The following is a 22,560-nucleotide window of genomic DNA, read 5'->3' as shown; positions in this document are numbered from 1 at the left end:
TCACCTTGTCCCCAATCTCAGAAACAAAGATCAATGAGAATGCAGCAGTGAAGCCTGACTTTGCGATTGCTGCTAAGAGTGATGAAGGTCCTCCACTCACAAAGGCAATCAGTGAAAAGGCTAAGGCACATGCAAGCAGAACAATTGCTATAGATACTGGATAAAGAATCTTCTTAGGGGGCTTCACACTGTCAAATCATGAAATATATGTATGAGCTTGATTTAAATCGGGCAATTGATGTCTATAGCACCAGACTATAACATAATCTCCAACCAATGGATTTACACTATCAGTAAATCTATAGAAAGAACTGTTGAGTGGCCCGGTTTTATTTTAGTTTGTTTTTATTTAGTTAGGAAGTTGTTGGGCCTTGGCCCATTAGTTTATATTTTTTAAAGTTGTGACTGTTCAGTTTTAGTAGCCGCCCTACTAAGGGCATCCTTGTAATATCTCATCTTTAAGTTAATTATAAATATAATGAGAGGTAGGCGGCAAGGGTTAACTTTTCTCACAATCCTAGTTGACCTCCTACTCTTTTCTTCTTCTCCTTCCTTCTCTACTGCTGAAATCTTCACCTTCTCCCTCTTTCTCTCACAAGAAGCTTGACTGAATCAGCAAATAGTGATTTCTACTTGGTATCAGAGCAGGCCGAAGGTTCTTGAAGTTGTTCTCTCATGCAGCCTTAGATCGGCCGACTGCATGGTGATTTAAGAGGTTGATCGAAGCCCCCAGGTAAGCCCAGTTTTTGGATTTTCTTGATGGATCTATGTGCCCTGTAGCTGGTCTAAGGTTTCTCATCAGAATCAGGAAAAACTGGAGAAAGGGGAAGAGCCTTGTTTTTGTTGGACTCTTCATATTTGACCTAGGAAGTGGCGCCCTAATTTTTTAGGGTTCCTTGGAGTTTTTTGTAAGGGGTGGTTCAAGTCCTGCCTGGTTTGGAGGCTTCTAGAGAGGGCGACTGCCTCTTCTCCCTCTTCTCCCATCCCACAGAAAAGGAATCTTTTGTGGGAAGAAAGTCCAGGACACCAAGAAAGTGTTGTTGGTTCCAAAAGGTGTTTTGTTTGATCTTGCTGCAAGTTTTAGTTATTTTCTTTACCTTTTTTGAGAAGCATGGAGGGCCACAAAGTTGAAAATAAGCCCGGGGTGAAATGAGACCAGTGGGAGGAGGTGCTGGAGACCCCTTTGGGGCTAGGACCATTACTACAGTTAGGTTGGATGGTGCAAATTACTTGGAATGGTCACAATCTACAAAGATGGCCATTGGTGCTCATGGGAAATTAGGGTACATCACCGGTGAAGAGGTGAAACCCGAAACTAGCAACTCCCGGTGGGTGCAGGAGAATTATATGGTGATGAGTTGGTTATGTATTTCCATGTTGCCACATATAAGTAAAAATTTTTTATGGGCAAATACAGCTAAGGAGATATGGGATGGGGTTGCAGAAACCTATTCACAGAAGGAGAATGTTGCTAGGGCTTATCAACTGAGAAATCAGATTATTGCTACAAGGCAGGGAGATAGATCTGTTGCAGCCTATTTTTCGGCCCTTAAAACCTTGTGGCAAAAGATTGACCATTTAGAGACATTTGCTTGGGAAACCACTAAGGATGCAGCTACCTATCAAAAACATCTAGAGAAGTATAGGGTGTTTGAATTCCTTGCTGGCCTTAATCATAAGTATGATATTGCACGACAGCATCTTCTTTCCAGGGACTGTGTCACTCTCTCTCAAGCATATTCCTTTGTGTCGGGGGAGGAGTGCAGGAGGGATGTGATGATGGAAAACCTCTTTTCTGATCAGTCTTCCATGGTAAGTGTTGTGAAACTGAAACAACGTGGCAGTGAAATCAAGAAAGAAGACACAAGAGATCTGATCTGTGACTACTGTAAGAAGCCTAAACATACAAGAGATACTTGTTGGAAGCTTCACCCACATCTTGTGCCGACTAGATTGAAGAATAAGGGAAATGCACACGTGGCAGTTACTGGTGACACTCCGGCCCCTCCTACTACAGCTGCTCTGGAGTCTGTTGCAGATACTGCAGTAAGAGCCGAACTTGAGAGGTATGGGCTACTTCTAAACTAGCGGGATACAACCAGTTCCAATTCAGCCGCAAGCGGACAGCAAGGTACAAGTGGCACTGGTGGAGTCCACTCTACCTCCTTTGCTCACACAGGTAGTTCACACGCTATTGCACATTATGTTTCCACTTCAGGTAAGGAGGGATCTCCTTGGATTATAAATTCTGGAGCCTCAGAGCACATGACCCATAGCTCCACTATTTTTTCTTCTTACCAGCTCTGTTCTGGCAGAGATAGGGTCTCCACAGCTGATGGATCCCATGTTCCTATTGCTAGGAAGGGATCTGTCAAGATCAGTGATTCTATTTGTCTACCCTCTTTCCTTCATGTTCCCAGATTAAGTACTAATTTGTTATCTGTTAGTAGTTTGACTAAAAACCTGAACTGCTCGGTAATTTTTTCTCTTGGACGTTGTATTTTGCAGGATCTGGTTTCAAAAAGGACGATTGGGAGTGGTCGTGAAGTGAATGGAATCTACCTCCTGGATGTACTTCCTCCTCACCAGAGTCATCATGTCAGCAGGGATAGTGAGTCAGGACCTGTGAGCCAAATTATGCTTTGGCATAATCGTTTGGGTCATTTACCTTTTTCTTCTTTGAGTTCGTTGTTCCCAAAATATTTTGAGTCTGTTAGTCTGTCGAGTCTAGAGTGTGAAGGTTGTCAACTTGGAAAGTATTGTAGACATTCATTTAAAGCTAATAATAAAAGATGTTCTTCCTCTTTTGATGTTATTCATTCGGATGTGTGGGGCCCTTACCATGTTCCTTCTATGGGAGGCTATCGCTATTTTCTCTTATTTGTGGATGATTTCTCTCGATACTCTTGGATTTACCTAACACAGTTTGGAACAAGGATAAAGGTGTTCAGATCTGACAATGCTAGGGAATATTTTGAAAGACATCTTGCCTCATATCTATTAGAATATGGTGTTGTCCATCAGAGCAGCTGCCCCTACAGTCCACAACAGAATGGTGTTGCAGAAAGGAAGAATAGACACATTGTTGAGACTACAAGAAGCATGATGATCACATCTACAGTTCCGTTTCATTTTTGGGGTGATGCAGTTCTCACAGCAGTATATTTGACTAACAGGGTGCTCTCTCGCATACTTGGATTCAGCACTCCATTCAGTCTTCTTTTTCCTCAAGGGGAGATGTTTCATATTCCTCTCAGGGTGTTTGGGTGTGTCTACTTTGCACATATCCTTGGTCCTCACCGCTCGAAGCTTGATCCCAAGGAAAAGAAGTGTGTCTTCCTTGGATATGCAGAGAATCAGAAAGGGTATTGCTGCTATGATCCAGTCTTTGGGAGCCGATATGTTACCATGGATGTCACCTTTTTTGAATCCACGTACTTCTTCTCAAAGAATCCTTCTCAGGGGGAGTGTTTTGGGGAAGTAAGTCAGCAATCTATTCCTCTCCCAGTTCTAGTCCCTGTGTCTACTCTTGTGCTTGACCACCACCCTGTGGCACCTACCTTGCCACCTCCTTTGCGTTCTGTTTCTCAGCATTACTCACGACAGAGACTTCACACGGCGGTTGATTCCACTACAGCAGAACTCACACCACTTCCTGTCGATCCCTTTGAGACTCCAGATTCGGTTGACATGGATTCAAGTATTCCTCTTGGTCCCGCTACCATTCCAGTTCCCATTGATCCTACTAACTCTGTTACAGATAACCTTGATCTTCCTATTGCTCTCAGAGAAAGGGTAACTTCTGGAGAAGTTTGTCTTCCATACATTGCTTCTGATCAACAGCTCGTCGATGTTCTCACAAAAGGTGTCACAAAGAACAAGCTAGAGCATGATCTACGCAAGTTGGGAATGTGTGACATTTACTCCCAACTTGAGGGGGAGTGTTGAGTGGCCCGGTTTTATTTTAGTTTGTTTTTATTTAGTTAGGAAGTTGTTGGGCCTTGGCCCATTAGTTTGTATTTTTTAAAGTTGTGACTGTTCAGTTTTAGTAGCCGCCCTACTAAGGGCATCTTTGTAATATCTCATCTTTAAGTTAATTATTAATAAAATGAGAGGTAGGCGGCTAGGGTTAACTTTTCTCACAATCCTAGTTAACCTCCTACTCTTTTCTTCTTCTCCTTCCTTCTCTACTGCTGAAATCTTCACCTTCCCCCTCTTTCTCTCACAAGAAGCTTAACTGAATCAGCAAATAGTGATTTCTACTAGAACCAAGAATTAGAAAACCAAGACATGAATTATGATAATGGATTTTGTGCTCTGATTATTGGCATGTAAATATGCTTTTTGGTATTTCCTGAAGTTTCAGTAAAATCTCTAGATCTTTAATATTTACCTTATTTTTCTAAAAAATGTGAAACATAACACCAAATTAAAAATTCATGCTAGGTTTACCATGAATGAATCCCATTTTCTAAGGTTAAGGATATATATATATATATATATATATATTAAATAGGGGCCATCACTTAGCGTAATGGTAAAATCTCGGACTGGCAAGCGTGAGAATGCAGGTTAGAATCTGAGAGCAGCAGCCACTTTGTACAAAAATGCCAAAGGTTAGGACTGTATCCAGTCTACCCCTCCCAAGACCCCAGATGGCTAGGACCAACATTAGGTAATGACTTTTTTTATTGTTTTAAATAAAATGCAAAATATGTATTAAATAGAAAGAGAAATTGCAAAGATGCTATAACCTATGGCCATGCAGCCTAGCCAGACAAAAGAAAACAAAAGAAAAGAAGAGCACAGGGCAACATTTAAAAAGATATGTTCCACCAACTCCAACCCCATAGAAGCATCATGCAATATACCATAAAGATTTTGAGTTTCAACAATTATCCATGCTTCCATTAGAAAATTATTATGACACCACAAAACCCAGATTATGTCTATGCAAGACAAGCAAGAGCAATCATAGGACTTGTTCCACAAACAAATGATATTTATTACAGGATTTCATAGTAATAAGTAATAACACCCTTAGATACACCATAAGGTCAAAAACTGATTTTCTCCAACTCACGATTCAGGTGGATTTGCACTTTGTGGATTATTGACAAAATTTTTGTGGTTGTCATTTTCTTCTCTCCTATCAAAGTCTCCAGATCCAATACTAACATTAGATGCTTGAGCTCTGATTGTGCCATAAGCTGAGTTCAACCTTTGTATCTCTCGATATGTCACTATCAAAAAGGAAAAGATAGTTAGGAAAAGTGTCATTCACTTTTTACCATTTAAAGAAAATTACAAGAACTTAGGATGCCAAGGTATTACAGTAAAAATAAGGCAATTAATAATGTCAAAAACTGCAAAGAAGAAACCTTTTGTACAAAAGACTTCTTCAATGCTCAAAACAAGTCATCCATCAAAAAGAATAAAAGGAAAATCCCAATGGCAACAACTGGAAGATAAACCATCACAGGTGGATAAATTGATCCTCAAGTAAGCCCAAGCTCTTTCACCGTTTTTCCTTTCATTAATTAAATTGGCCAGCCCAACTTCTCAAGTTCCTATAATTTAGTTTAACTTACCTGTTTGGTAATTCCCGTCTCTATTTTCCTAAAGCCTTGACCCAGAAGGTGGCATACAATGGAAAGCTGGGACACATGAAAATAATTAAAATATTGGCTAATTTCTTTTCAAAATCTTTAATGTGATTAAAAAACTTAAACTGTATAATTATGTTCATATTATTGAAAAATTCCTTGTTTGCTGATTGTTAGAGTCAGCCGTAGAGGGGTAGTATAGGCAATTTACATTAAGTTATATGTTGGATGTAATTACAAGTAGGTCTTAAGTTAGCTGATGTGTCTCTCACTTAAGTGAGGGCATAAGAGTAATTCTGATTTGTTTTATAGAAAGGTATAAATAAAACCTGGCCAACTAGAGAGAGCAGTTCTCTAGTTTGACTAGTGTTCTCTTCTCTTCTCCTCTCTTCTCTTCTCTCTACTGTTTCTATAGGTTCCTCTTCTCCTTATTATTTTGAAATATAAGAACACTATATACCTGAATTCTATCATGGCATCAAAACCACGATAACCAGTTCAGATCAATTTTTTTCTTCTATTCAGCGTACATCTTCCTAGGGTTTTTGCAGATTTCTCATTAGTCGATGGGAGTTTCACAAAGGGACTAAAAAGGACTGGTCGTTTTTTTTTTTTGTTCTGGAGGTTTTCATGCTTCCAATGGGTAGAGTTGTTGCTGTTTTGTGTGGTTGGTAGAAAACCCTCTACTTGGCGGTTCGAAGAGGGCTGGTTTCAGGTGTGAAGTTGAGTGACAGTGCAAGTCTGGTTGGCGGGGGTTCAGATAGGTAGGCTTCGTGGGTGTAGCAGTGAGGAACAGATTGTGATGTGTTGCAGAATCTAATTCCCTATTCATGAGGTGTACTGTGATGGTTTATGATGCTGAAAGTGGAAGACAGCAGTGGTGAACAACAGTGAGTGTTGTTGCTGAAACCTATGATAGTAAGTACCCTAGTAGTAACAACAGTCAGTGGTGTGTAGTGTGGTGACTAATTAGTGAAGTGGAGTGACAGAGTAGTGGTAGAATTTCTTTCCTTTTCCTTGTGCAGTCATGGGAGACAGCAATGAATGCAAGCCTAGTGTGATGGTCCCTTCTGATTATTTGAATGTGTAGATGACATCTACCAAACTGAATGGTGAGAATTATGTGCCTTGGGCTAAATCTGTTGAAGTTTTTCTAAAAGCTAAGAAGAAAGTGAAGCATGTGAGGGAAGATAAAACCCAACTGATTCTGAAGGGAATATTATGAGTGGGAGCAAGAGGATGTGCAAATTATGACATGGCTATGGAATAGTATGGAACCCAAAATCAGCATGAACTTCATGTTTTTAGATACAGCCAAGGAGGTTTGGGGTCATGCAAAAAAACCTTATTCTGGACAAGACAAAACTACTAGGGTTTACCAACTATACGAAGAGTATTTCAATCTGCAACAGGGGAATCAAAGTCTTGAGGAATATTATGCTAGTATGAGAAATCTGCGAAATGAGTTCAATGTGTATCATCCCCTTACATCTAATGTCAAAATTCAGCAACAATAGAAGGAGCAGTTGGATGAGAACAGATTTTTAGTAGGGTTGAAGTCTGAATATGAACCGGTAAGAGCACAAGTACTAGGTGGGTCTGCTCTTCCCTCTCTTGAGGAGGTGTTTGCCCATGTCCAGAGGATCTTAGTTGAACCCACGGAGAACTCCACTATATCAGATAGGTCTATGTTTCCAGTAATGAGAGGGGGAGGCCGTGGAGTTAGAGGAGGAGTTCGGGAAGGTCAACCTAGTCGTGGTGGTGGTAGTGGTGGTGATCGTGTTGGAGGTTGAGACTCAAGGGGAGCCCGCGGCAGAGAATGTAGTAATGGTCAGAGGAGGTGTACACATTGTGGTATGGAATGACATACTATCAACTTTTGTTATGATCTACATCACCCACCTTCGACCTGGACAAATAATGCAACGGTAACTAGTGGTGGTTCAAGATAGGAATCTCAACAAACTGATCAGATACCTTCTACATCTACAAATTCCTCCACAAAGGAGATGATGAGTGTTCCATGTGATGAGTATGAATGGTTCACTCAAGCTACATCTCAGTAGAACATGGCTACCCTTGCACACTCGGGTATGGCTTGTCTGGCATCCAAACCTTCCCATTGGATTATCGATTCTAGAGCTTCCGATCATATGGTTGGGAGTCCAAGTGTGTTTTCCTCCCTTTCTCCATCCTCCACATCACAATCTGTTACTCTTGCTAATGGTTCTACATCTTCCATATGTAGTGTTGATAATGTTGACATAGACTCATTATCCCTATCCTCAGTTTTATATGTTCCCAAATTTTCCTTTAACCTGATGTTTGTTAGTAAATTGATTAAGTCTCTTAATTGCTCTATCATTTTTTACCCTTCTTCTTGTGTGTTTCAGGATCTCAAGACGATGATGAAGATTGGTGGAGGGCATGAAGCTGGTGGACTGTACTATCTTGATGGAGGTGGTTTGACAACAACCCTTCAGACATCTCTTTCTCCTCTTCAGTGGCACTACAGACTTGCCCGTCCGTCTCTTAAAGCTCTTAAGTTACTTGTTCCGTCGTTGAGTCGTCTTTCTACTTTGGATTGTGAGTTGTGCCAATTTGGAAAACATCATCGTGTTCCCTTTAGTCCTAGAATTGATAGTCATATGTCGAGTCCTTTTTCTCTAGTCCATTTGGATATCTGGGGTCCAAACAGAGTAGTGTCTTATAATGGTTACAAGTACTTTGTATTTTTGTTGATGATTATTCAACGATGACATGGCTTTACCTTGTGAAAGAAAGGAGTGAATTGTTTTCTATCTTCCAAAAATTTTATGTTGAGATTTGCAATCAATTTGGTATACACATTAAAATTCTTCGTTCTAATAATGGTCATGAGTATTTTTGCACACCATTTCAGGAATATTTGGAACAACATGGCATTATCCATTAAACCTTGTATTCCTACACCCCTCAACAAAATGGGGTGGCTGAGATAAAGAACCATCATCTTTTAGAAACTGCTTGATCCCTCTTACATCATATGAATGTTCCCAAACACTTTTGGAGTGATGTACTTACATCTTGCTTCCTTATTAACTGCATGCCCATGTCCATCCTTGAAGGTCATTCTCCATTCTCGATTTTGTTTCCTACTTTGTCTCATTTTCCTCTTACTCCCAGGCTTTTTGGGTGTGTGTGTTTTTTCCATAATCTTGGGCCTGGAATGGACAAGTTAATTGCTCGATTCACTAAGTGTGTCTTCCTTGGCTATTCCAAGACTCAAAAAGGGTACAAGTGTTATAACCCCAGTTCCCGGCATTTTTTTGTGTGTCCCGATGTTATGTTCTCTGAGTCTATTCCTTTTTTCTCCAGGTCGGATGTTTCTTCTCTTTCATCACCTCCTCTTCCAGTTCTTGTTGAGGACCCCATTCCTCTTGTTCTAGTTGTGACCAAGTCTTCGCCTCCAGTGCAACTTCCTATTGAACGACCACCCATCCGGCAAGTGTATATGCATCATTAGGTATTGGCTCCTCCCCCAACTTCGTCACCGTCGACAAATCCAGTAATTATTCCCATCCCAACCCCATCCCTATTTTTGACCTTATAATTCCTATTGCTTTACGGAAAGGTAAACATAGTTGCACTCTTCACCCCATTTCCAGTTATGTTTTTGTATCTCACCTTTCAGCTTCCCATCGCCAATTTATGTCTATGTTATCCTCTGTCTCTATTCCCAAGGATGTCCAAGAAGCTCTTACTTCTCTACTTTCTAGGGTGGTGCCAAGCAATGGAGGAAGAACTCCCGGCCCTAACTCATACTCATACGTGGAACCTCACCACTCTTCCACCCAGAAAGCATGTTATAGGTTGTAAGTGGGTGTACACTGTTAAGTATTTACTTGATGGGAGTGTTAAGCGGTTGAAAACTCGATTGGGTGCCAAAGGTTATTCACAGTTATATGGTATTGATTACACAGACACCTTCTCCCCTGTTGCCACGATTGGCTCCTTTCATGTTCTGATCTCCCTTGTTACTATGTATGATTGGCCCTTGTTTCAACTTGACATCAAAAATGCTTTTTTTACATGGTGATCTCATTGAGGAAGTGTACATGGAGTAACCACCGGGATTTGTTGCTCAGGGGGAGGGTGGTAAGGTATGTAGACTTACGAAGGTTATTTATGGGCTTAAACAATCTCCCCGTGCATGGTTTGGCATATTCAATGAAGTGGTGAAAAAATATGGCATGAAACAGTGTCAGGTTGACCATTTCGTATTTAGTTGAGTCCAGTGCTGGGAAGATTTTATTGGTGGTATATGTAGATGATATTGTTATCACCAGCAGTGATAGACCAAGGATTGATAGGTTGAAAACTTACTTGCATGATCACTTCTAGACAAAGGATCTTGCAAATTAAGATACTTCTTAGGGACATAAGTAATGAGGTCCAAGCATGCTATTAATTTGTGCCAAAGGAAATATGTTCTTGATTTACTAGAGGAGACAGGGTTGTTAGGTGCCAGACCAGCTGAAACCATGGAACTGAATGTCAAGTTGAGTAGTGATGCAGGCAAGGTTCAAAATATCAATACGCCGGTAGGGGCATATCGGGCGATATCAATAGTGTTTTGTAGGCTTTTTTTTTTCAAAACCGATTCAGGGGGTCAGGGGTGTATCGGGAAGCCACCGGCATGATACGTATCGACCGATACAAATCAATACTTTGAACCTTGGATGCAAGTGAGAAGTTTGAACATCTTGGAAGGTATAGAAGGTTGGTAGGTAAGTTGAATTACCTAACCATCAGTCGGCCTGATATTTCATTTGCAGTTAGTGTAGTGAGTCAGTTTATGCAGAACCCTCGAATTCCACATTGGGAGGCGGTTCTAAGGATTGTACGGTACTTGAAGGGAGCTCCAGGTCATGGTTTGTTACATAAGAGAGGAGGAAGTCTTGAGATAGAGGGATGACTGGGCCGGTTCCATATCTAACAAAAGGTCCACTACATGGTATTGCACTTTTCTTGGTGGCAATCTAGTGACATGGAAGAGTAAAAAGTAGACAGTGGTAGCAAGAAGCAGTGTAGAGGCTGAATATAGAGCCATGGCACACACAACATGTGAACTAGTGCGGTTGAAGCATCTCCTAGAGGAAATGGGATACTCAATTGACACTCCTATGAAGCTATATTTGTGATAATCAAGCTACAATTCATATCTTCTCTAATCTAGTGTTTCATGGAAGAACAAAGCGTATAGAAGTTGATTGCCTATTTGTACGAGAGAAGATGCTTAGTGGAATGATAAGTACAACATTATGTGAACACAGGAAATCAATGGGCAAATTTGTTTACCTAAGGGTTGAGTCGGGGAATAGTGGACTATATATGTAACAAGCTGGGGCTATATGACATATACTCACCAGCTTGAGGGGGAGTGTTAGAGTTGGCTGTAGAGGGGTAGTATAGGCAATTTACATTAAGTTATATGTTGGATGTAATTACAAGTAGGTCCTAAGTTAGCTGATGTGTCTCTCATTTAAGTGAGGGCACAAGAGTAATTCTGATTGTTTTTTAGAAAGGTATAAATAAAACCTGACCGACTAGAGAAAGCAGTTCTCTAGTTCGACTAGACCTGTTTTCTCTTCTTCTCTTCTTCTCCTCTCTTCTCTTCTCTCTACTGTTTCTACAGGTTCCTCTTCTCCTTATTATTTCAAAATATAAGAACACTATATACCTGAATTCTATCACTGATAAAAGAATGTAATTAGAAACAAACTTGGTTACAGTAGTGCAGTATAATATAACCCAAAGACAAGGAATAAGAACTGCCAAAACTGTAATGGTTATCAATAATAAGGAAAAGAAAGGGTGGAACATGACTAGCCACCTCTAATCCATGGAGTGGAGTGTGGAGTGTCTCTCACCATAGGACTCACTCTCACTCTACCACGGAATCTTTTCAAATACTATCAAACCAGAGCTTTTCCCATAATCAGTCTCTAAAATTTAAAGAAAAGAAAATTAAAAGTAGAATCATCTAACAAATTTAGCAGAGCTAGCTAGAATCCAATCTCTCACTCTCAAAATGGATCGCATAGGCAAATAGTTGCCTATTTTGGAAGGATAGGCATAAGCAGATGGAAAAGATGTAACTAGAGATTTGGAAATGTTCCAATGTGCCTGAATTACGGACCACTCTTGCTAAACAAACAAGATAACAAATTTTGTGTTGCATGTCAAACAATCTGAAGATGACGTTTTAAAAAGCTGTTTCAAATCTAATGATTTATGAAGAATATCACGATGCAGCTCACAATTTCTGTTCATTCAAAATGCATCCTTTTTGTGCATTGTACCTTTGCATCCCAGGTTGGAAACATTTCTCTTCCTTGGCCAATTGTGTTTGGGTAGCACCATCAACTTAAATTTGATGAGTTTGAAAGGTTTGAAGAATTAGGAGATTGAGGGAGACTGTCAAACTATAATTTGTTGGATGAGAAATCAAGTTATGATTCCTTGGAAAGAAAGGCACAATTTTTAGCTCTATATTGAATAATTCATTCAACTGGGTGCCTAGATGTGCTAAGGACTTGCAGATTTGTTAGCCAAGGCAAGAGTGGCAAGGAATCAACTTGAATGGGGATGTCCAGGGCCGGCTTGTAATTTGTAATATCTTTCTGTTTGTTGTAATGCCTTTCTATGGGATAAATTTGTATTATTTTAGATTCCCTCATAAAGTTTTGGCCTGCTGTTCTGTTTTATGAGCAGTATGGCAGTATCTTTAATGAAATATCTCCGTTGCTTATTAAAAAAAAGCATCCCTGTTGTGCTGCTGCAGTTGACATATGGGTTGCATCCTTCAAATCATCATCATCATCCAAGAGACTTGGCCCAAGCCCCATCAGTATGTAAATCACAATTCATCATTCAACTGTCAAGGGTTGCATCCTCCATTAGAAGGTATTCCATTCAACATTATCATGCTTGTTCAGGATTAACCTCTTTTAATGGCCTTCATTTAATGTAATGTGTTGCTTCTTATTCCTGAAATTAATGGCCTTTCATCAAGACAACCATTTCAAAGAGCCACCTTTATTCCATCACCTATTAGAGCTGCTACCACTTAACAATGGACAATGGATATGGCTTTAAACAGAATGGAATGGCAAAACAGGATTCATGTAGCCAACCCCATATAGTTGGGATAAGGCTAGGATGATGATGATAACATTTTTTCTTACATGTTTCCTTCTAATTTTGCATCATTCAAAGGCAAAATTGATGTGTCAAATCTATCGTAAATATGTGTCTGTAAATTCGAACTAAAATCAACTAATGCCACAGGACATTATCAAAGACTGGCACTACAATTGGAAATTTTACTATGGAAATATGTGTCTGCTAGGGATATTTACTATGGAAATTTTACTTTCATCAGAGCCAGGATAACCCGTGCCTCTGATATCCTGTAAGAGATCAAGTCATCTTTCTCTGCGATGGCTTACAGATGTGACAGCTCTTCTGACCACATCAAGTAGGAAATCTATTAGAAAAGTAGGTTTTATTTAAAGAAAATTAGAATAAGAGAAAACTAGAAATTATGATTATAAGTCCAAATTATTAAGATCCGATTACACGAATATAAACTGGATTAGACTGGTTGAAGTTTCGTGTCATTTAGTAATATCCAATGATTAGTCTTCAATTAGTGAATTCCTTTAGAGGTTGTATTGGAATCATACCCATCCCATTAACAGTTCAACTTCATGACCCAAACCTTGAGCAGCGGGGCATGTCTTCAAGACTAAAAGGCTGAAAATCAACATTTCTGTTTATTTCTTGTCCTTTTAGCTGAATATTTAAGGCCAAAGCTCCCAATGAAACTTGAATAAATACGCCACTGTAGCAGCAGCAGAATGAGCGGGGCACCCATTTCCTACTTCAATTGATTCTAATTGACAATAACATTCAAATGTTTTATTTGAGTTTTAACTACTTATCTGATGGATTCTTGTTTTGTTACAGTACCAATCATATCACTATAAAATTATATATAAACGGAAAATCCTATGAAATTATAACTTTTCTAACACCCAATTGAGCAAACGGAATAATATAGAATTTGGTGCTACGATTCAATCGAGAGTAACCTCGGAGTTCTCCAATTGAGAATCCGAATGCATCTCAGAACTCCACTTGTTTGAAAACAACAAACTAAACATCTACCTATGAGCAGAAAAAAGAACTTACAAGAACGTGAAGCTCTTCTTGTGGGTAGACTGGTGGAGTGTGGCAAGGAGTCGACGGAAGCCAATAAGGGGAGCTTCCCTCTTGAAACAACTGGAGACTGGAGAACGAGACCCTGCATTTTTCTCAAGCTTTCCTCTCTGTCACAGATTCCTCTCCATGTGTATTACTGCTGTTTAAATATAACCAGACAGACACAGACTGTTATTATTGCTCTACCTCTTATTTCTGAAGCTCCAGCACAAGGAGAAAGAAGGTACCGATTGAATGGTACCTGCTAGAAGCTTGAACATCAGCGAGTTGCGATCGAGGTTCGCCTTTGAGTACTGAGGATGGAGCTTCTGTAAGATGCCACGTGTTAGAGACAGATAATGTGGAAAAGACATGATTCAGTGTGCGCACTCTCATCATGTACACTTACGTATCCACCATTCAGTTGATAAATAGGTACGTATCTATCACAATCTTTTACTTCGTGAACAACACCCTCGCAAATATGATCTGACACCATACATCTCCAATCTCTGAGATGCCTGTTGGGAGGGTGTTGTAACGTATTTGTTGGTAAGAAATCCAATTCTGAGTTGAAATCACCTATCGACTATCTAATAAGTTCCAACACTGTATCAACTTTGAATTGATACCGTACATCTGATCTGGCTAAAAACTAGAACCACCATAAAAAGTGGGACCCGTTATATATAAAACGTACAGTGTCAGATGTAGTTGGTAAGGTGTTGGAACTTAAATTGTTGGCAGCTGATTCAGACTCTATGTAAGATTGGTATGAGACGCACTCCATGAGGAGCAATTTGCTCCGAGCAAATCGAATTCTGGAATTGGCTACCATGTCAACTTTGATCCAAATGACTATCTGATGAAGTCTGAATCTGCGGTCAACACAAGTGGTGTGTGCTATTTCCTTTGAACACGTCCACGTGTGGTGCTGCACGTGTAAGCAGTTGCACATTGCAAAACCTAGGGAGTAGGGATGATAATCTTTAGTCAGGCCCGCAATTTTCAACTTGGGCCTAGGTTTTTCATCTAAACCCAGCCCGGTCCTGTCCACCCTAAAAACATATATGGTTGGGCTTGGGCCAGAAGCCCGGCCCAAGCCAATGTGTTGGGCAATATCAGCTTGGGAGTTGGGACTATACTTTAGGCCTGTTTGTGGATTAAAATGGGCTTGGCTTGCATATAAGCCCTTCACACCAATCTCACTATGCGTTCCAGCCACACATTGGGAACATTTCCCTTAGTGTTGTTATTCATAGAGAGATGTTCCCGGTACAAGATGGGATAGTGGTGTGAGGTCGGTGTCAGGTGAACTTTGTAAGGAGCAAATCCTGATTCCACCTTATGATCAAGTCCAAGACCGGACCTTTTCCTCACAAAGTGCACCTCACAGCCTCATCCCATCGTGTATTGGGAATATCTTCCATCCTTTGTTTTGTTATTCATGAGTAGGTGTTCCTAATACACGGTAGGATGGGGTTGTGAAGTCCATGTGAGGTGCACTCTATGAGGAGCAGATCCCAATTCACCAAGTCCATGTCAAGTGGATTGGCTTGAATTTTACGAGTCCAAATCTGCTCCTCACATCAACCTCACACACATGTTTCAGCTACACATCAGAAACATCTCTCATATTTATGTGTTTTTCATTCATGGGAAGATGTTCAAGGAGCAAATCCTGATTCAAAGTTTACTTGGCCACCTAGGCCTTTCCTATTCCTGGTGCATGTGCCCCTATGTTTCATTGAAATACAAGCGATCAATGGAGCAATGTATGTGTTTGGTTCCATGGCGTTTTAGTGACAAGGTGTTTGTCAAATAAACATTTATTTGAAAAAACATTGCTTTGAACGTTTATTGCTTTTGTTGTTTGGTTTTTATGGGCATTTCAGGTAACACCCCATAAAGTTACTTTTAAAGTGTGTCACATAAGCATTTCATTTCAATAAATGCTTAGGCATTGGAGGAAACAAGAACACCTAATGCACATAAATATTAAATCAAAGCATTTTTGTTTTTTAGTGTTTAATTGATAAATGTTGAAACCAAACAATGGTTTCATAAACAATAAATGCCAATGCCTATGTTGTGCTGATGTGGCGGCATTTTGCCAATAAATGCCCATGGAACCAAACATAGCCAAATATTTGGTATGTTAAGTTAATGGGACATTTTTCGCTTTGAACTAAGGACACAAATGTCTTCCAAAATACCCTACTAATGGACACATACCCAATATTGTGTTGAAGCAAGCTAACATTCAACCTAATTACATGTCTCTCAGTCGAATGCTTTGAAGGATATGCCTACGTGTTGAAGTTAACGAGCAAAGATAACCTCCAAGTAGGGTTGTTCATCAAACCGATGAAACCAACCAACCTGACCTAACTCGATCCAAGCTGGTCGGTTTTTCAATATTTTCAATCGGCTTCAGTTCATTAATTTTTCAACCTGATCAGGTCGGGTCGGTTTTGGTTTGGCCATTTGCAAATCAACCAAAACCAGTTATATATATATATATATTGATACTTTATATTTTAAATATAATTTTTTTAATACAAGAAAGTGGGAAATTTTCCATATTTCCTAGTTTAAAATGTTTTATATTGCAAATTTAAATTTTTTTAATTTGTTTTTTAAAAATATTATTACAATCCTTAAAAGTTAAATTTAATTTTAAATTTTTTAAGTTTAAATCTTTTGAACTGATCAATCAAATAGAAAACCAACCCAAACTGATATAGAGTTGGCCAGTTTTCACTATTGGTCAGTCTGTTTTGATTGACCAACTCCCTAACCCAACCAAGTCGATTTGGTTGGCCAAACACTCTATAATCAAATCGGACTAACTCGTGAACACCCCTACCTCCAAGGGAATGACCACTAAGGGCCCTTCCAATGCAAAAAAGGAAGGACATTGGAGGTTGAGGAACCCAACTAGTTGAAGGGGGGAGGATGTAGTTTTTTTGTTTTATATATATAAGCTTGCGTTAATGGAAATACCAATGGAGTGGATGAGTGGTGGTGGGATCTCTTGTAATTGAGTTGTCTTGTTGGGAAAAACAATTAATAGAATTTATTAGAGAGAATTTTAATTTAAATATAGGATTTAATGAGAGAGAATTAAATTTAATACATTAAATATAAGTTTTAGTGGGAGGAAATTAAATGAGGTAAAAGTAGTAGTTCAAATTACATTTTCTATCTTTATAATTAGAGAGGGACAAAATTCAAAAATATGGGCATTTTAATTAAAAAGTTTCTCAATCTCATTCATACTTTTTATAGTAGTATATATAACAATTAATCAATTATAGTAGTTGATGATGCACAATTTGCTCACTCCCTTGTGTCTGATTGTGTGGCTCGAACCGATTCCAGACTTGTCAGCGGTGAGCTGTGATGCCGAGCTGGAAGTCTGAGCTAAGAGATTCTGTAAAGAGAGATAGGTTAGAGTGTCTGGGTATATTTTACCCAAGAAAACACTTCGATGCTTAAGTTAGAAAGGGGATTTGATGAGAATCTTGGAGAGAGTTCAAGAGCTCTAGTGCGCATACCTTTCTAAGTGTCCCTGGGTTCTTTTTATAGTTACTAGGTGTTCAAGTGTCATTGACCAACGTCTTTGAGCTTTCTACGGAGTTGTTTCCACAGTTTGAGGGAGTGTTGGGTCGTTAGTTGCTAAATTTGTTAGACAATTATGCCCTTAGATCCAATTAGATTGATGTACCTTTTGACATTTATTGTAAATGGATAAAGTACATAATTGATTCATGTCATTGTGGTGTTTTTCTGTGTAATACCCTTAAACTGGACACTTATGAGACTTGTGTTAGTTTAGAATCTTCACAGCTGTTGGATAGATCTGGGGAGATTTACCCTGCCAAGGTTGACACTGATGTGCTGCCAAGTTGGCTAGGGTGGCTTGTCTTAGCTGCCAGGGTGAGACCTGAGGTACATGCAGTGTGGGTTTTCTTGAAACCCTGAAACGGACCAGAATTCCAGTATTGTGCTACACCTTGGAGATAAATGGAAAAAGCTGGAATGTTACACCTGACCCCTACACTTAATTATGACATTGCAGTAGGTGTCGGATTGGGTTGTCTTTGATATGCCAATCAGTGAGATCCTTAGAGGGGGTCAAAATCTGGGTATGTTGGGACAGTTTGAGAATTCATCTGAGTGGGTGATCATAGTGACAGGATCAGCCCCTTTGCCGGACAAAGTGAATGATCGGGGATGCACTCTCTCTGATGGAAACCTAAACTGCCAGTAGTTGATTTCAACCGTTGAAATTTGTTTTTGCAAAATATATTTATATAAATACACACACACACACACACACACACACACATACATAATATATATATATATATATATATATATATATATATATATATTATGGTTTCAAAGTATTTGCAAAAGGTTTTAATTCCCGGGATCCATTTGAGTAGAGAGTGCAGCACTGTACCTTGCAGTCGAGGGAGAGGTCCTCTCTTGTCGGGCAATGTTTGATCATTATGGGCTGAGAGGTTAAGTGTAAGACCATTAATGGTAATACCTAATGGGATAATCTTTGCATCTTCCCACAATCCTTGGGTTTTCATAAGGTGGTTGAACCCAAGGACCATTTAGTGTAAATGTTGGGCCCATTAAGAGCTCATGGAGATGGACTCAGGGGTTCACTGTCTCCTACTGTGAATTCGGCCAAGCCTTGTAACAAAGGCTAGGCTAAACCCATGTGGTTGATGTATAGATTAATGTTTGGGTCTCACGCCATACAAGGAGAGCCAGCTGGGCAACAGGTTAAGAGGTTAAGTGAGCACACAAACTTAATGGGCCTAAAGCCCAATTCGAACTAGGTTAATAAGATTAATGAAATAGGGGCGGATCTGGGATTTGGATCTGTAAATGAGATAAAGGATTATTCTTATCCACTTAAAGAGTCCAGATCCAAAGAAAGATTTGGATACAAGGAACTCGTAATTTGATTAGTAAGGGTGATCTGTTTAGTCTAGATCCAAATAAAAGATTTGGATTAGGAAACTCCTAATGGGATTAGGAGATTCTCTCTTTAAGGCTATAAATAGGAGAGCAGGGTGGACCTCCAGAGACACATTCACAGTTCGTTGAATACAGAGAGAAGACTACACAGTTTGATTGCTTTTGTCTTCTGCTCTTTTCTCTCTTGCTCTTGCTGCCCCTACCTAGTTCGATCTCCACTTGTGGGAGTGATCAAGAACCGTTCTTGATATTGCTTCTTGCTAGAAGAGGCAATTTGAAGTTGTGCTCACCAGCCCTCCACTACATTCTTGCTAAAGAATTTGGTTCTTGCTGAAGAGCCATCCTACTGATTTTGCTTCACCTCACACTTTGTCATCTTCAATGGTAGCAGTTTTGGGTTTTCTCCTTGGGCGTGAATACCTTCATTCAGAGTTACTGTTACTCCGTATCAGGTATATCCCTCTCCTCCCTTTTGGTTTCAGATCTGGTCCGATTTGGTTCAAGATTGATCCTTGAAAAGGCAATTTTCTAAAATAGGGAGTGTGATTCCCAAATGGGAGAGAGAGAGAAATTTTTGAAATTTTGCCAAACCATCCTGCAGGGTTTGGCTATCCATATGATGGATCTCTCATCCCTTTAGTGGTACTAGAGCCAGGTTCAAATCCTGAAACAAATTAAGCCAAATCTGGATCTGTGCAAATGGGCAGAAGGCGTTCTACTTGATTTGCATAGTTATCGTTTTTCTAGGAAATCGGTTCCCAGTTTTTGGGTGAATGATCTGAAATTAAATCTTTATTAATCTAATTTATATTTAGAATTGTTCTATATATTTTTTGTTGGATTTTGGGCTGATCGTATGGTGGAGATCAAATTCTTTAATTAGCGCAAGAAATTTGCGCACCTACTCATTTGTTCTATTCATTCTTGGTCTGTAATTAATTTTATTATTTTTAATTTTGAACAGAATGTATAGGCATTCAAAATTTGATTTAATATTAATAGAAACTTAGGTTTTCTGTTTTATTTCATTCAAGAACGAAACAAAAAGCGCAAGAGAGAGAATTTCGTAGATTCGGGTTCAGTAATCTATGATTTGCAGTTTTGGAAACTGTATACTGTTAGACAGTTTTGTATGCCCTTAGCTTCAATCTGATTTGATGTACTTTTGTTATTTAGTGGAAATAAATAAAGTGCATGTTTGATTCATGTTGTTTGGTTTAATTCTGTGTAAAACCCTAAAACTGGACATTTATAGAGACTCATGTTAGTTTTAAATGTTCACAGCCGTTGGATAAGTCTGGGGAGATTTATCCTGCCAAGGCTGATACTGGTGTGCCACCAAGTGTTGGGATGGCCTGTCTCAGCCATCAGGGAAGACCCGAGGCACATGCAGTATGGGATTACTTGAATCCTTGAACCGGACCAGATTTCCAGTATTGCCCTGGACCTTGGAGATAGATGGGCAAAACTGGAAAGTTACACCTGACCCCTAGACTCGATTATGACATTTCACTAGGTGTTGGATCAGGCTGCCTTTGATATGCCATTCAGTGAGATCCTTAGCGGGGATCAAAACCTAGGTATGTTGGGGCAGTTTGAGAATTCATCTGAGTGGGTGATCATAGTGACAGAATCAGCCACTTTGTCGGACAAAGGGTAATGATCGGGAATGCACTCTCTCTGATGGAAACCAAACTGCCGGCAGTTGATTTCAATCGTTGGAATTTTGTTTTGCAAAATTAATATATTTATATATATATGTACGGTTTCGAATTGTTTGCAAATGGTTTTAATTCCCGGGATCCATGTGAGAGGAGAGTGCGGCACTGTACCTTGCAGCCGAGGGAGAGGTCCTCTCTTGTCGGGCAGTGTTTGATCATTAAGGGCTGAGAGGTTAAGTGTAAGACCATTGAGGATAATACCTGATGGGCTAATCTTGCACCTGCCCACAGTCCCTAGGTTTTTATAAGATGGCTTGGCCCAGGGACCACTTAATGTAAGTGTTGGGCCCATAGGGTCCATATGATGGACTCAAGGGGTTCATTGAGTTTTTCAGTGAATTCAGCTGGGCCTTGTATTAAAGGCTGGGCCGAACCCATGTGGCTGGTGTGTAGATCAATGCTTGGGTCCCACGCCATACAAAGAAGCCCAACTGGGCAGCAGATTGGAAAGTGATTAGACACTGAACACTTAATGGGCCAAAAGCCCATTTCGAGGTGGGCTGATATGATCACCCATACATGGGGCGAATTTGATATTAAAGTTAGTAAAAGGATTGGGCCTTTTAGCCTTATCCACTCTAAGAGACCAAATTCAAATTAGATTTGAATCTGGTAACCTCCTGATAAGATCAGGAGTAAGCTAACTCTATCTGCAGAAAGGATTAAGATTATCCCCTATCCAAATACTGATTTGGATTGGGATAACTCCTAAAAAGGAGGTTTCTTAATCAAGAAGAAAGGAGGAGATTTCGAACCACCTTAAAGAGGTATAGGATACCTCCTGCGAATTTAGATCTGATCTGATTCATACTCTCCAGAAAAAAACAGAAAAACAGTTCAGCCTTTTTGTTTTGGAAATCTCCTCCTGCCGCCGCCATCTGCCATTGCAAGATTAGATCTTTGCAGAGAAGAAAGTCAAGAAATCTGTTCTTGACATCAGTCTTGCAAGAAAGACTGAAAAGGATTCAGTGTTTAGTACTTCCAGAGGATTCTTGTGAAGGATCCAGTGTGTAGGACGCACCCTACTGGTTCTGTTCCATTCACAGCTGTGTCATCTTCAGCAGGAACGGATCTTGGAGCATTCTTTGGGCGTGAACACCAACTTTGGGAGATACTGCTTCTCCGGATCAGGTATATTCCTCCCATTTATCTTTTGGTACAGATCTGGTTTGATTATGGTTCAAGTAGGATCCTTGAATATTGTATTCTAAATTTAGGGAATATGATTCCCAATTGAGAGAAGGTAGGAAATTTTTGAAATTCGCCCACCCATTCCGCAACCTTTATGGCGTCCATTATTTGGATCCTACCATTCTTTCACATACTGTGAACTGACCTTTATTTTGCAGGGTAGCAGTCATACTAACAGCCCTCTTACTGATTCTTGATTGTCTTGCATCAGTTGTTTAATTTCATATCATCTTCTTGAATTAAACATCAAACCCTAGACCCATTTGAACTAGATTGGACCAAACTGGTTGGACCGAATCTATGGTTCGATGGGGGCTGTTCTCAGCCCTAAAATTTCTTATATGGGTCAAGGAGTTGATGATTGATCGCAAGATGCAATTCAGCCCACATCTGTAAAACACAATTTTGGATTGTGAAAATTGCTTTAGCCCAATTCAGCATAAATGCTATATGGGTCGAACTGCTCTTTGTTGTTCAGCCCATATACCTAGATATATTATTTGATAATGTTATGGGCTTTAAATGGGCTAAAAGTTTTTTAAATCTAATTTTGTGTTTTACTATTATTTAATTGATTGGATCAATTGTGGATTCCATGCATGTGATGTATAGTGATGTGTTGCGTACATGGGCCATAAGTGCTTGGCCCATGTTAATGCGACAGTGGCTCTTTCGAACACCATGGCTGAATGCACATCATTGCCATAGTGCCCTTAATATCATTGGATGATCTCCCTTTCTCAGCGGGGCCCGCTTCAGTTTCTCCCCAAGAGGAACACCCCGGAACCCTA

The 22,560-nt window shown here is 39.8% G+C and overlaps 1 protein-coding gene across 1 annotated transcript in view; it reads right to left on the bottom strand.

Annotated features, from left to right (window-relative positions):
• The window catches only part of LOC148878570 (protein PAM71-homolog, chloroplastic), a 66,170-nt gene extending 51,872 nt beyond the window's left edge, over positions 1-14,298 (bottom strand). Inside the window, exons 1-3 of the mRNA XM_088956767.1 lie at positions 13,845-14,298; positions 5,084-5,243; positions 5-188 (exon numbers count right to left, since the gene is read on the bottom strand). Coding sequence (XP_088812893.1) covers positions 5-188; positions 5,084-5,243; positions 13,845-13,962 — 462 coding nt within the window. The 5' untranslated portion in view covers positions 13,963-14,298. The remainder of the gene's footprint in view (positions 1-4; positions 189-5,083; positions 5,244-13,844) is intronic.
• Between the last annotated feature and the right edge of the window lie 8,262 nt (positions 14,299-22,560).

The sequence above is a fragment of the Nelumbo lutea genome, chromosome 1, assembly GCF_056320005.1.
Source record: "Nelumbo lutea isolate HS-2025 chromosome 1, American lotus-T2T, whole genome shotgun sequence".
NCBI classification, from domain to species: Eukaryota; Viridiplantae; Streptophyta; class Magnoliopsida; order Proteales; family Nelumbonaceae; genus Nelumbo; species Nelumbo lutea.
This window is presented reverse-complemented; position numbering and strand designations above follow the sequence as displayed.